The 12,726-nt window shown below is 40.4% G+C and overlaps 1 protein-coding gene across 11 annotated transcripts in view; it reads left to right on the top strand.

Moving 5' to 3' along the window:
- The first annotated feature begins 2,954 nt into the window (after window positions 1–2,954).
- Window positions 2,955–12,726, top strand: part of nlgn1 (neuroligin 1) — a 444,903-nt gene continuing 435,131 nt past the window's right edge. For 5 of the 11 annotated variants that reach the window (XM_067994659.1, XM_067994658.1, XM_067994657.1 and 2 more), the window contains exon 1: window positions 2,955–3,718. In XM_067994659.1, the coding sequence (XP_067850760.1) occupies window positions 3,223–3,718 (496 nt within the window). In that variant the 5' untranslated portion in view covers window positions 2,955–3,222. Of the gene's footprint in view, window positions 3,723–4,049; window positions 4,058–4,122; window positions 4,183–5,622; window positions 5,656–12,726 lie in introns of all 11 variants that reach the window. The other 6 variants (XM_067994650.1, XM_067994648.1, XM_067994656.1 and 3 more) reach the window with 4 other exon arrangements.

The following is a 12,726-nucleotide window of genomic DNA, read 5'->3' as shown; positions in this document are numbered from 1 at the left end:
TACTCAACACCAACAACAGCCAATCTCCAGACGCCATCCCACAACTCATCCGCTTCATCCTGGATCACAATGTCTTCACCTTCGATAACCAGTTCTTTACCCAAACACACGGAACAGCCATGGGGACCAAATTCGCACCCCAATACGCCAACATTTTCATGCACAAGTTCGAGCACGACTTCTTCACTGCACAGGACCTCCAACCAACGCTATACACCAGATACATCGACGACATTTTCTTCCTATGGACCCACGGCGAAGAATCACTGAAGAGACTACACGATAACATCAACAAGTTCCATCCCACCATCAAACTCACCATGGACTACTCCTCAGAATCGGTTTCTTTCTTGGACACACAAATCTCCATCAAAGACGGGCACCTCAGCACCTCACTCAACCGCAAGCCCACGGACAACCTCACGATGCTCCACTTTTCCAGCTTCCACCCCAACCACGTCAAAGAGGCCATCCCCTATGGACAGGCCCTACGAATACACAGGATCTGCTCAGACGAGGAGGAACGCGATGGACACCTACAGACGCTGAAAGACGCCCTCGTAAGAACGGGATATGACACTCGACTTGTCGATCGACAGTTCCGACGGGCCACAGCGAAGAATCGCATAGACCTCCTCAGAAGACAAACACGGGACGCAACCAACAGAGTACCCTTCGTCGTCCAGTACTTCCCTGGAGCGGAGAAACTACACCATGTTCTCCGCAGCCTTCAACATTTCATCGATGACGACGAACACCTCGCTAAGGCCATCCCCACGCCTCCACTGCTCGCCTTTAAACAGCCACCCAACCTCAAACAGACCATCGTTCGCAGCAAGTTACCCAGTTTTCAGGAGAACAGCGTCCACGACACCACACAACCCTGCCACGGCAACCTCTGCAAGACATGCCAGATCATCGACACAGACACCACCATCACACGAGAGGACACCACCCACCAGGTACATGGTTCATACTCCTGTGACTCGGCCAACGTTGTTTACCTCATACGTTGCAGGAAAGGATGCCCCGGAGCATGGTACATTGGCGAGACCATGCAGACGCTGCGACAACGGATGAACGGACACCGCGCAACAATCGCCAAACAGGAGGGTTCCCTCCCAGTCGGGGAACACTTTAGCAGTCAAGGACATTCAGCCACCGATCTTCGGGTAAGCGTTCTCCAAGGCGGCCTTCGAGACACACGACAACGCAAAATCGTCGAGCAGAAGTTGATAGCCAAGTTCCGCACCCATGAGGACGGCCTCAACCGGGATCTTGGGTTCATGTCACGCTACACGTAACCCCACCAGCAAAAAGGGGGAAAAAAATTATATGTTTTTTAAAATTCTCTCTCTCTCTCTCTCTGCCATTTTGAGTTTCTTTCTGCCTGCCTGTGTAATAGACACAATGTATATCTAGTGTACTGGGACGTGCTGTTCTCCGTGACTGGCCTGTTTGAATAACAACGACACCTTTTGATTGGTGTGATGCTGTCCCAACATAGTATAAGATATGCGATTTGAGAACCTTTTCATTCATTCATCTGACGAAGGAGATAATCTCCGAAAGCTTGTGATTTTAAAATAAATTTGTTGGACTATAACCTGGTGTTGTAAGATTCCTTACATTTGTCCACCCCAGTCCATCACCGGCATCTTCACATCATGGCTCCTTTACTATGACATTGGCAGCATCCTCTTCTTTAGTGAAGACAGATGCAAAGTACTATTTATATATTTCTAAAAGACTTTTGGGTTCCTTTTTATGTTACCCACTAATCTAGTCTCATACACTCTCTTTGCCCCTCTTATTTCCTTTTTCAGTTCTCTCTGTACTTTCTGCATTCAGCTTGGTTCTCTATTATATTATGAACCTGACATTTACCATAAGCCTCCTTTCTCTGTTTCATTTTAATCTCTATATCTTTAGTCATCCATGGAGCTCTAGTTTTGGATGCCCTTCCTTTCCCCCTCGTGGGAATGTGTCTGGTCTGTACCCAAATTATCTCACCTTTGAAGGCCTTCCATTGCTCATTTACTGTTTTATCTGCCAATCTTTGATTCCAATCCACCTGGGCCAGATCCCTTTTCAACTCACTGAAATTAGCCCTCCTCCAGTTGAGTATTTTCACACTTGATTTTTTTCTTGTCGTATTCCAGCTGGAAAAATAAATTTGTGTGTGAAATTTTTCTAATGTAAGAAAATCTTTTTGTGGTATTTCTAGATAAGATATTTGTATTCCAGTTAAGCTTTCACAAATTTCATCCACATCATTATGTTTGAGGAATCATACAAAAACAAACAGTACATGTCTGCTTTCTCACCCAAATCATCATGGATTCAAGTATCCATGCCACCCGTGATTTATGCCCACTTGATGTAGCTGGGAATAAGTTTTGGCAACTTTCAGCCATGTAAATAGATGGACATTTACACTAGAGCAGATTGCTCCTGTTTTTGTTGGTGAGAGAGAATTGATGGTTGTTTTGTCCCACTACAAGCACAGATTCTACATGCTATCTATGGAACAGAATTGAAAATGGCATAGATACAAATCTCTAACCCTAAATCATGTTATCAGCATAGCTAAAAGAGGTTGCTTGCTAAGAAGCAAAAGCTGGGAATTACTCTAGTTAATATTAGCGGATGAATGCTTGAAATGTGACATTCCTCTATTCACTATTGTAATACAGGTTCTAATATCTTTTTTAAAATAGCAGACAGACAATTGTCATATGGAAGTCTGTTGATATCACCAACAATAATTTGACTAAAAATGGAAAGTCAGAGGGAAGAGTTCTTATTTTTTTTAAATTAAATGTGCTTAGAATCTTTTTACATGTAAAAGAATAAATGTGAAACTTTATAATTTGAAATGTTAATAACTTTGGAATTTATTTTGATATTTACAACATAATTTATATTTTACAGGTCACAAATATCCAGATACCTATAGTTGATTTATCGAAGGAAATCCACCGTGAGCTGTCAATTTCTTCATGTCGGCACAAAAAATAAATTTTAGGATGTTGACTGAAAAATAGCACCAAGTGAAGGTATATCTTCAAGTATGAAATCCATGGGGAAATATTTCTGATATAGAAAGCTTCTGATTTGCCTTCGGACTCTGAATAAACAACACCTTGTAGTTTGCTGAGATTCCATCCGGATATCAAGTAGGATTTTTGTTTCTATATTTGTGGAGACCCATTGTAGACCATGCCACTTCACCAAGAGAGGCCGCCATGGTTTAACTGCATATTGAGGGTGATGATGATGCATCCAGTACGAATGGGATTTGATATTACCTTCCTTCTTTGGATACTGGGATTTACATTAAAGGACAACCTGGTGCTCTGCCAGAAACTAGATGACACCTATCCAGTGGTAAACACCAATTATGGCAGACTGAGGGGGATTAAAAAAGAACTGAGTAATGAAATCTTGGGCCCTGTAATCCAGTATCTTGGCATACCATATGCTGCTTCACCAACGGGCGAACGCCGCTTCCAACCCCCTGAACCCCCTTCTTCTTGGTCAGAAATTCGAAATGCCACCCATTTTGCACCAGTCTGTCCCCAGAATATTCATGGTATGTTGCCAGATGTTATGCTGCCAGTGTGGTTTACTGCCAACTTGGAAGTAATTGCCTCTTCTGTCCAAGAACAGAATGAAGATTGCCTCTTTCTAAACATATACGTGCCTACTGAAGATGGTGAGTGTAAGCCACAAGGAACAGGGAAATCTAATTTTAATCTTTACTAAATGTTGTATCTTACTTTGTTTTAGGAAGCATGACATAATGTTTGCATGCTGTGGTTTGTGTGTGTATATATGTGTGTATATGCATGAAGCTTTCCCTCTGCATCAGATCTGTATCCTATCCCCACTCATTTTCTTCCCCCCTATGGCACGACCATTGAGGTGGATATTGGTTCTCAATCCCCCTCTCACTGACTTAAGAATAGGTGCATAATTTGCCCATTGTGTGTGCAGACACAATGAGTTGGAAACCTGTCTTTGTAAAAAGGACAATTTTAAGTCAGTTGGTGGTGTTGCATGCTCCTACTGTCTGTGACGGAGCTCATTTTATTTTTTAGTCTTTTATTCATTTTTCAGTAAAAAGAATATCGAAGGAATGTGCCAGGAAACCCGGCAAGAAAATATGTAGAAAAGGAGGTATGTATAAAGCTTGGAGCAGAAGAGGTTGTACTTCTCATCCAGAGACCATCACTGATACTTTGAGGCAAAGGTCAGCAAATGTCATGTAATTTATGACATTAGTGCGCACATCAGAAAGCATGGATTTAAAACTAGCTTAAAGGACAGCACTAATAAAGCAGAACATATCATTCATATGACCATTTCGTCTTTCACTTGGCTATCTTGACAATATGAAAAGTTGTATTTACACCAGACCTTTTCATGTATTTTATCTGTTATTTATATAAGCTGTTATTTAAAGCGACTCCAAGATTTCAAATGTTTGTGCGTCCTATAAAATATTTTATTTTGTCAGAAGGTATTGGGGGGCTAAATAAACTAAAACAAACCACTTAAGTCATGTAAATGCTACTGTAGCAAACTCCGCCATGGTGAAGAAATCTTCCATGTGCAGTAGTTTGCATTCCAGTCAGCCACACAGTTATAACTTGTCCAATTTAGTTTTTTGCTTGGCATTTGTGATTTTTTTTTACTGGTATTATTTCAGTGATTATTGGCAATGTCTTGTCAAGTAGTCTAGGGATTACAAAAGATATTGTCCATGTGCTTTCTGCTGTTGCGCTACCAAAACTTTAACCCTGTTTACACGTGTAAACAGGGTTTCCACCACACTTCCAATTAAGTTATGGCGGCATTGTGGCAGAAAGTCCGAAGAAATTCAGGGCCATTAAATTTTTCTGCCAAGCGTGGATTGTGCTCTCATTATTATAATATGACATATTCATCAAACATTTCAGAACAAACTATGAATACTGTGCAATTAACTTGTAAGCAAACCAGACTCATACAAAGTGTAGGTACAGTTCAGCAAAAATATTCCAATGTATTTAATCTAAATGTAAAGAAACCCACAGTTTTTAGTTTTTGATAGAAAGACAAGGTTCAGGTCCTTGGCTGCTCATGCTACTTTTCACTACAAACTTGGAGCATGTCGAAATCCAACACATTCTACTCCTGTTAATTGAAAGTCATTTGTGCATTAAAATTTTGAAATAACCATTAATTCAAGTTAAGCAGTTGGAATAGAATAGCATTGGAAGTTTTTTTTTAGCACTCCCACACTGACAAAAAGACTGCTCCTGCAGGCTCCTCCAACTGGCTTTGTGAACTTCATTGGGGTCAGTTGCACGGTTGATGTGATCCCGGCATAATTGCAGGGATAAACCCACCCCGAACCGAGCCCCGGATTTTCAGGGCCAAGAGATTCCACAGCTTTGAAGCCCTGGGAAAAAAATAATTTAAAGTACAGTACTATGTTTTGAGCCGTAATTTCCACACAGTGGGACGTAGGGAGGAGGAAGAACATGTAGCAGGGTGAGTTTCAAGCTCAAGCTCAGAAGGCGTGCTAAAGGGAAGTTCAGATTAGCACTGGTCATAGTGGTATTAATAAAGCAGAGAAAGAGAAAAAAGAGAATTTGCATTCTCGAGGTGAGAGACAGATCTATATATCAGATATATCTACCCAGGACAGAGAGAGAAATGCCAGTTGCTACACTAAGATGCTGTGCCATCTAACCACCTACTGGTTGTTCTTACCCCACACCTGTCAAAGTTTTCTCTGAAAACAGAATCTTCTGCTGGGGTATAAACCCTTAGGTGCTGGTAGCCCTTTAGTATATTGCCAAAATAACCATTCTTGTGTACGCCTAGATAGAAAATGTTGTTAGGCTACTTACGGAATAACTTGGTTATGAGCTCATATAACATCTACACAAATGCAGTTTCCAACAGAGCCATTGGATTGCACCCAAGAGTGGAAACCCTGGCTGAATTATTTTCTCACCTTGGAATGAGGTCAATTGACTATAAATTAAACTTCTTGTACTTCTAATCAATTAGTAGTAACAATTTAAAAAGTTTCAGCTATTGCAGTAATCCTTGTATTTTGCAGGAAACCATTAATGGGGTTGTAGATTCCTGCTGTTCTCTGTCTGATACAAAATTGCCGCCTTGTATTTCCAGGATCTGAAATGACACTCTTAATTATATTGATAACTCACTAACATCACAGGCAGATTCGTTGTTGCAGTACATTTAATAAATTGTATCTCTGTTACTTAAAATATCATAGGAATTTCATTGTTTTCAAACTTTAATCAGGGGGTTTTCACTTACTGTTGTATTGAGAAAATCATCCACAGAAAGATTGCATAAAATAGAAAAAGGCATGATTGTGATTAGGGCACATGAGTTGCCATGGTGTGATAGCCATGATTTTCATCATTTACCTTGGGTACTACAATGAAACAAAAACGATTTTGCCTCCTTTTTTTCCATTCTGGCTGCCAGCTTCTACCTCATCTTGTTCCTGCCCTGGCTAATGATTTCTAACTGCATTGACCCCTTCTGGATGTGGGTTTCTTTTTCTATAATGAATGTGTACAATCCACCTTGAATGTGAGACTTTGATATGAGTATGAGCTTCCTGTTCAGTTCCCTCTCGATGCTCTCTGATTCCAATTATGGCCAATGAAATTGTAGCTCACCTACAACCAGATTCGTTTTGATGATGCAGCTGATGTGTCAGACCCACAGTTTCCTTCACAATCGCCCCATGATACTTTGGATTTTAATCCTGTGACAAATCACTTGCCTTTATCATAATATGGTAACAAGCACTGGGTTGGCAATGTTTAAACAGCTTCTCCATATACCTTTTCTTTACATTATTGTCATTATAATTTGGGGGCATCTATTAAAATTAGTTCATTCTTAACATCAGTTGCTTTGTTTAGAAAATGAGATATTACTTTGTGTACAGTGTTGTTGAAAACAAGTGGATAAGTGAAATGATTATACAGCACGACAGCTGGAACAAATGTTTGTGATATGAACACTTTGAAGGCTAGGGTTTTTTTTTCTTTGGGTTCTTGCTGATAAGTCACAAAAATATATTCAGAGAAAGAGATGTTTAAAAGGGAAATTATTGTAGCTCTCCCAAAAATAAAAATGCTACTATTTTTGAGATGCAGATGGTTTAGGTTGGATATTGAAGAAAAAGTTACAGATATCCTTAAACCAATATATTGCCTCATTCATCTCTAAAATTAAGTGTTAATAATTTACACACAATATTTGCAGATAATGTATAATTGAAGCTGCATGGCTTTAAAGGCAGTAACCTCTGGGTGTAGCATCCCTTGTGCAGTCTCAAATTGCTAGTACCATGCCGTGAAGCACTAGCTGCTGGCTACTGTGGGTGCTTGGCTCAAAGATCGATCAGTTTTTTTTTGTCAGAATGAGGTGTATTTACTGTACTTGTTTCTGTTTTTCATATGTTTTGATTGGTCATAATTGGTTGGCAATGAAATCCAGTTGAGAATCGCTTGTAGGATCTTTCCATTAGGAGAGGAGTAATTGAGGTATTTCAGAAGGGGGAGCCAACAGCAGTGTGAAATAGTACTGTAGTGACTTTACTTATTTTTAATAAACTAAAATTGACAATGGAGTCAGAGTGCCATTAATGAAGTTGCTAGCAGGCTCTGATACAACTGAAGGTTACAAACATGAAACCCAAATTTTCAAAACTGCTCTGCATAGTATTTAAGTGTAAAATATACATTATGTATGTAAAATAACATGTAGTATGTATATGTCATATGTGTCCATATTATGGAGAGAGTATTTTTAAATATTAGAACTTGTATAGCAGGTATCATTCTTCAATTAAATTGCTTGTTGTCAGTTAAAATGAATTATACTCCGATAGGTCTATTATTGCTAAAATATGCCTCTATAAAGAGTAAGAAAAGATAAAGGGCATTGACTATTGTATTCACTATACCTTTGATTATAATAATTAACAGTTTGGTACCCAAGCCAACCTGGGCATATTTCATTCTTGGAATGTAGGTGTTATTGACTCGAACATGAAGATAAGGCATAGCTGACACACTGGGTCATGAGAGTGCTTCATTCCCCAGTGTTCTAGGACAGGCACAAGCACTGTAATCAAATGCAAATAAGATGAGAGTAGTATTACCATTCAGCCCACCTCATTTTTCTAGGTGTCCGCTTGATCAGCCCCAAATGGACTAGTGCCTACAGTTAGTGGGCATCACTACTTGTGCCCAGCCCCCTCAGATCAGAGGATCTAGAGGGACAGGCAACAGTCATGTGGAAGGCCCAAAAAGGTAAGTGTCTTTTTTTGGTACAGAGTCAGCAGGATGACCATTGTTCCTCGAGGCTTTCTGATTGTTTTTGGACACCGAGCAGAAGGCCATGATGCCAGCAGTTTACTGCTGCTGCAATCCTCTCAGCAATGTTTGATAATCTTCCCTTCCCACCCCCTCGAAAACCCCTTCTGATCGCTACAATGCATGTATAATTTTCATTTCCACTGTGAATGTTGGAAATGTAGGATTTGTGATTTTCATAATCTTTCAAACATAATAAAATCCCGTATTGCAAGAAGATTGTGTCCTTGCATTCCATTAAAACTCCTTTTCTGAATCCACATTCTAGAAACCCCTCATAATCTTACTGTCTTCTCTCAAATCACTGCACAGTCTTCTCTTTTCAAGATAAAAAAAGTTTCCATAGAAATCTACTTTGTTTAAAGTTAGAGTTAATGTTGGGATTTCTTTACGATGAATCATACACTTTTAAAGAGCAGACTAGTGGTTATCATTTGTATCTTTTCTGTGAATTCTAATCTTTTTAACCCTCCCCCCCTCTTCAAAGGCCAATGGAGCACTTCATTATTTATTAAGTTCTAGAATCTAGCTAAGTGCAAGTTTCTTGTAAAATAACAGCCTGGAAATACCTAAGCCACCTCACTGGCATAGATGCAGTGGAACGGAACACCCACCCATCCTTGCCCTGGCTGGGGACCTCGTTTAAAATCCTGGGGATGGAGTAATTTACGTATCCAGTGTAGGCCGTTGGTACTTGCTCTGGCCCAACTCAATCTACCCTTCTAAAGCAGAAGGACACCTTGCTGCTCCACCTGAGGTTCCTCGAGTGGAACGCAGAAGAAATTATTTTTGGTATGTCTTCGGCTCCCACTGGAGCCACTCTGCAACTAGAGAAGATATTTGGCCTTCTCCAGGATTGATAATGTTATTCTAGTAAGTTTGGGGCCTTCAGAAGGACTCGAAGGGACTCACATCAGGTCTTAAGTGCATAAACATTTTATAAAAGAATACGAGGAATGCACTTGTAATTGCACCTTCATGACTATCACTGATGTCGTATTCAATGCTTTGATAAGTATGTAATGTTTGGTCTTGAATTCTAGAGTTAAAATACTTCAAAGTTGCTTTAACGCACTTTGGTTGTTGTGTCCAAAGTTAACCAAGGCAGTTTGGGTTTAAAATGGTCGAAGCTACAGACATTACTATTTTCTGGACATTAATGATTGATTTACTGCTTTGTTAAAAAATTGGTTTTGGAGTCTGCTTCTTGTATAGGTTACTTTGATAGCTTACAGGGTGCATATATTAAAAGATAATGAGAGGAATCTCTTGTGATCATCTGCTGCACTCAGTCAGGAGTCAATTAAAGTGTGTCAACCTAAATGTAACAACAGATACAAGAATTCTGAGCAATTCTTGACAGTTGCTAATTACATCAGTTTGTTACAAGAACCCTATGGAGACATTATCTTGAATGTAGTTAAATGAGCTACTATCGTTGCCAAATTAGACTTGGCTTTTTTATAGGAAGAGGCACAGCTTAACTCTGCAAAAGGAAATTTGCATGAACATCCCCTCTAATTTTGAAACTTTTTTCATTTAAAAAAAATGGTAGAATGAACAATGGTATGGAGTCAGTATATTGCACATCCTTCAGGGCCTGAAAAGTATTCTGACCTCATGGAAACAATACTTATTGAATAATAGTCCCAGGCTATGTTAACAGTACTCAGAAAAATATTGATCTGATAAGAATGCCGATCTTAATATAAGTGGTGCATAATACTTAAATAATGTGTGCAGCTGACATTATGACACACCTGCAACTTTATCACTTGTCTGTTACTCAATCAATCTACCAAATATCAGCACTTTGAGGTATACCTGAATTACTCTGCAATTTTCTGAAGACAAACAGAAAAAAAAGGAGTCTTAACATTCTTATCGGCTAGAAACTGAGTGATTTATTTTACTCTTTTTTTTGGTCAGCTTTCTCCCCTTGCTCTTTCCCTTTCTGGCAATCCTACAGCACCTCACCTAAGAGGCTACTATACCTATATGAGTCAGCGCATTGAGCGTCAAGTGAGCTGTACGCTGACAGAAGATATTACAGCCAACCCTGATCCCATCTTCACCTGATGCTTGATTAGGAATTTGAAGTGAGAACACTGGCTGAGTTTGTGTTGCCTCCTCCTATCCCTTGTAGTGAGGGATCACTGGAGCCAATTGTGGCAGCCACACTGCTGCCTCATTGAGGTCAGTTAATTTGGCACTGAGCCTGGAACCTTTTTAATCTGTATTGTTCAGTACCACACTATATGTTGCAATAACTTAGAACCATGAGAAGAATAGCCTCCCACATATACAAATTATTTAATACGTGCATTGAACAGTCTGCGGGGGAGATAATTTCCTTAACGCTTTCACTGCATTCGCTATTGCACTCAGGGTAAGTTAGACTGATATTTTTAAGAGGTGTGGCAGCTGCCTGTACCACCTGATCAAGATGGCAGTGAAGAGTTTGTGAGCTTTAAAAGTCTGGAAAGTTTGGAAATGTAACTGGGTAAGACTACCTAAAGATTTTCTGAAATCCCCTGCCTCCCCAGCAGTAGGAGCAACTCAGGATCAGGAATGGTGATCTCCTTGGGCATTCCATTCTATACCATTATTATTGTGGAGAAGTAAGAGAAGCACTGGTTGGAGGGAAGGAGAGTTGGGCACCATACGAACAATGGTGGACAGGAAAAGATCCACTGGTCCATCCACCCTGTCTCTCTCAATCGTGATACCTTGTGTATCACAATATAGACACTTCCCATCCCACACCATGTGATCTCCTGGGAGAGGCGAAAAAACCAGATTAGAAACCCAGGCCAATTTGGGGGATAAAATCTGGGAAATTCCTCTCTGACCCCTTTGGCAATCGAAACTAGTCCAGGAAATCACTCTGGCCCTGGCATTACGTTACCTATCTTTTGTAAGAGGTGATCTCCGCCCCAGCCAGAAACAGGCCCACTCTTGCTTGAAGGAATTCAGCGAATCGGCGTCCACCGCACAAGCCGGCAGCCTGTTCCAGATGTCTACAGTTCTCTGGGAAAACAGCCAACTCCTATCGTCTTGCCTTGTACAACTTAAAATTGTGGTCCCTGGTCCTCCCTAACGTATTTAATTGGAACAAACTATCAACTGGAACACAATCTATTCCCTTCAACATCTTATAAACCTCAATCCGATCACCCCAAAGTCTGCGCTTTTCTAAAGTGTAGAGTCCCAGCTCTTTTAGCCTACCTTGATAACTAAGGTGCTTTAAGCTGGGAATTAGTCCAGTGGCCCACCTCTGCACCCTTTCCAAAGCTTCAATATCACCCACCATGTGAGGGCGCTAAAACTGGACACAGTATTCGAAATGAGGCCTAACCAAGGTCTTGTACAAGGACAAAATTGTATGCTTTGACTTATAGCCAATTGTCCTATAAATGAACCCCAACACCCTATTTGCTTTAGCTATCGCTTCATGGCATTGCTCATGAACCTTTATCCATTCTATGCACTAGAATGTACAGATCTCTTTCTCCACCTACTTTAATGCTTTTCCCTGAATGGTGTATGCATGTTGAGCATTTGTTCTGCCCACATGCATAACACTCCACTTCTCCAAACTAAACATCATTTGTCAGTCACGAGCCCAGTCCCCCAACACCTCAAGATCTGCCTGAAGCAGTCGAGCATCATCTGCAGTCCTGACACTCGCACAGATTTCCACATCTAGATCATTAACCAAAATAGTAAAGAGCAACAATCCCAAATCCATCTATTACTACTTTCTGCCTATGTCCTTCCAACCAGTTCTCAATCCAGCTCAATATATTACCACTAATACCAGAGGCTTCAGTCTTGTAGAGAAGCCTCTTGTGCAGTACCTTTTCGAAAGCTTTTTGGAAGTCTAAGTAGACAATGCCTATTGGGTTTCCCTCAACCACCATCTTGGTGATTTCTTCAAAAAATATAATCAAATTTGTTAGACATGATCTTTTTTTGAAGCCAAATTGGGTGTCCTCAGTATTCCCCCCTCTATCCAAATAATTATATAGTACATTCCTAATGATTCCTTCAAGCATCTTTCCTATGATGTCAAACTAATGGGCCTATACAGTTACCCAGGTCCGTCTAGTCTCCTTTTTTAAAGATGGGAGACTACGTTAGCCTTCTTCCAGTCTATGGGAACTGGCCCAGAGTGCAGTGAGCTATTAAAAATACGAACAAAGGGCTTGCACAGCACATGTCCCGTTTCCCTGAGGATCTTTGGGTGGATATCATCCAGCCTGGCTGCTCTATCTATTTTCAGGTTCTTAATTCTATTTAA

The sequence above is a fragment of the Heptranchias perlo genome, chromosome 13 (genome assembly GCF_035084215.1).
Source record: "Heptranchias perlo isolate sHepPer1 chromosome 13, sHepPer1.hap1, whole genome shotgun sequence".
NCBI lineage: Eukaryota > Metazoa > Chordata > Chondrichthyes > Hexanchiformes > Hexanchidae > Heptranchias > Heptranchias perlo.
Note: the sequence above shows the minus strand (reverse complement) of the source record. Positions and strands in the feature narration are given on the sequence as shown.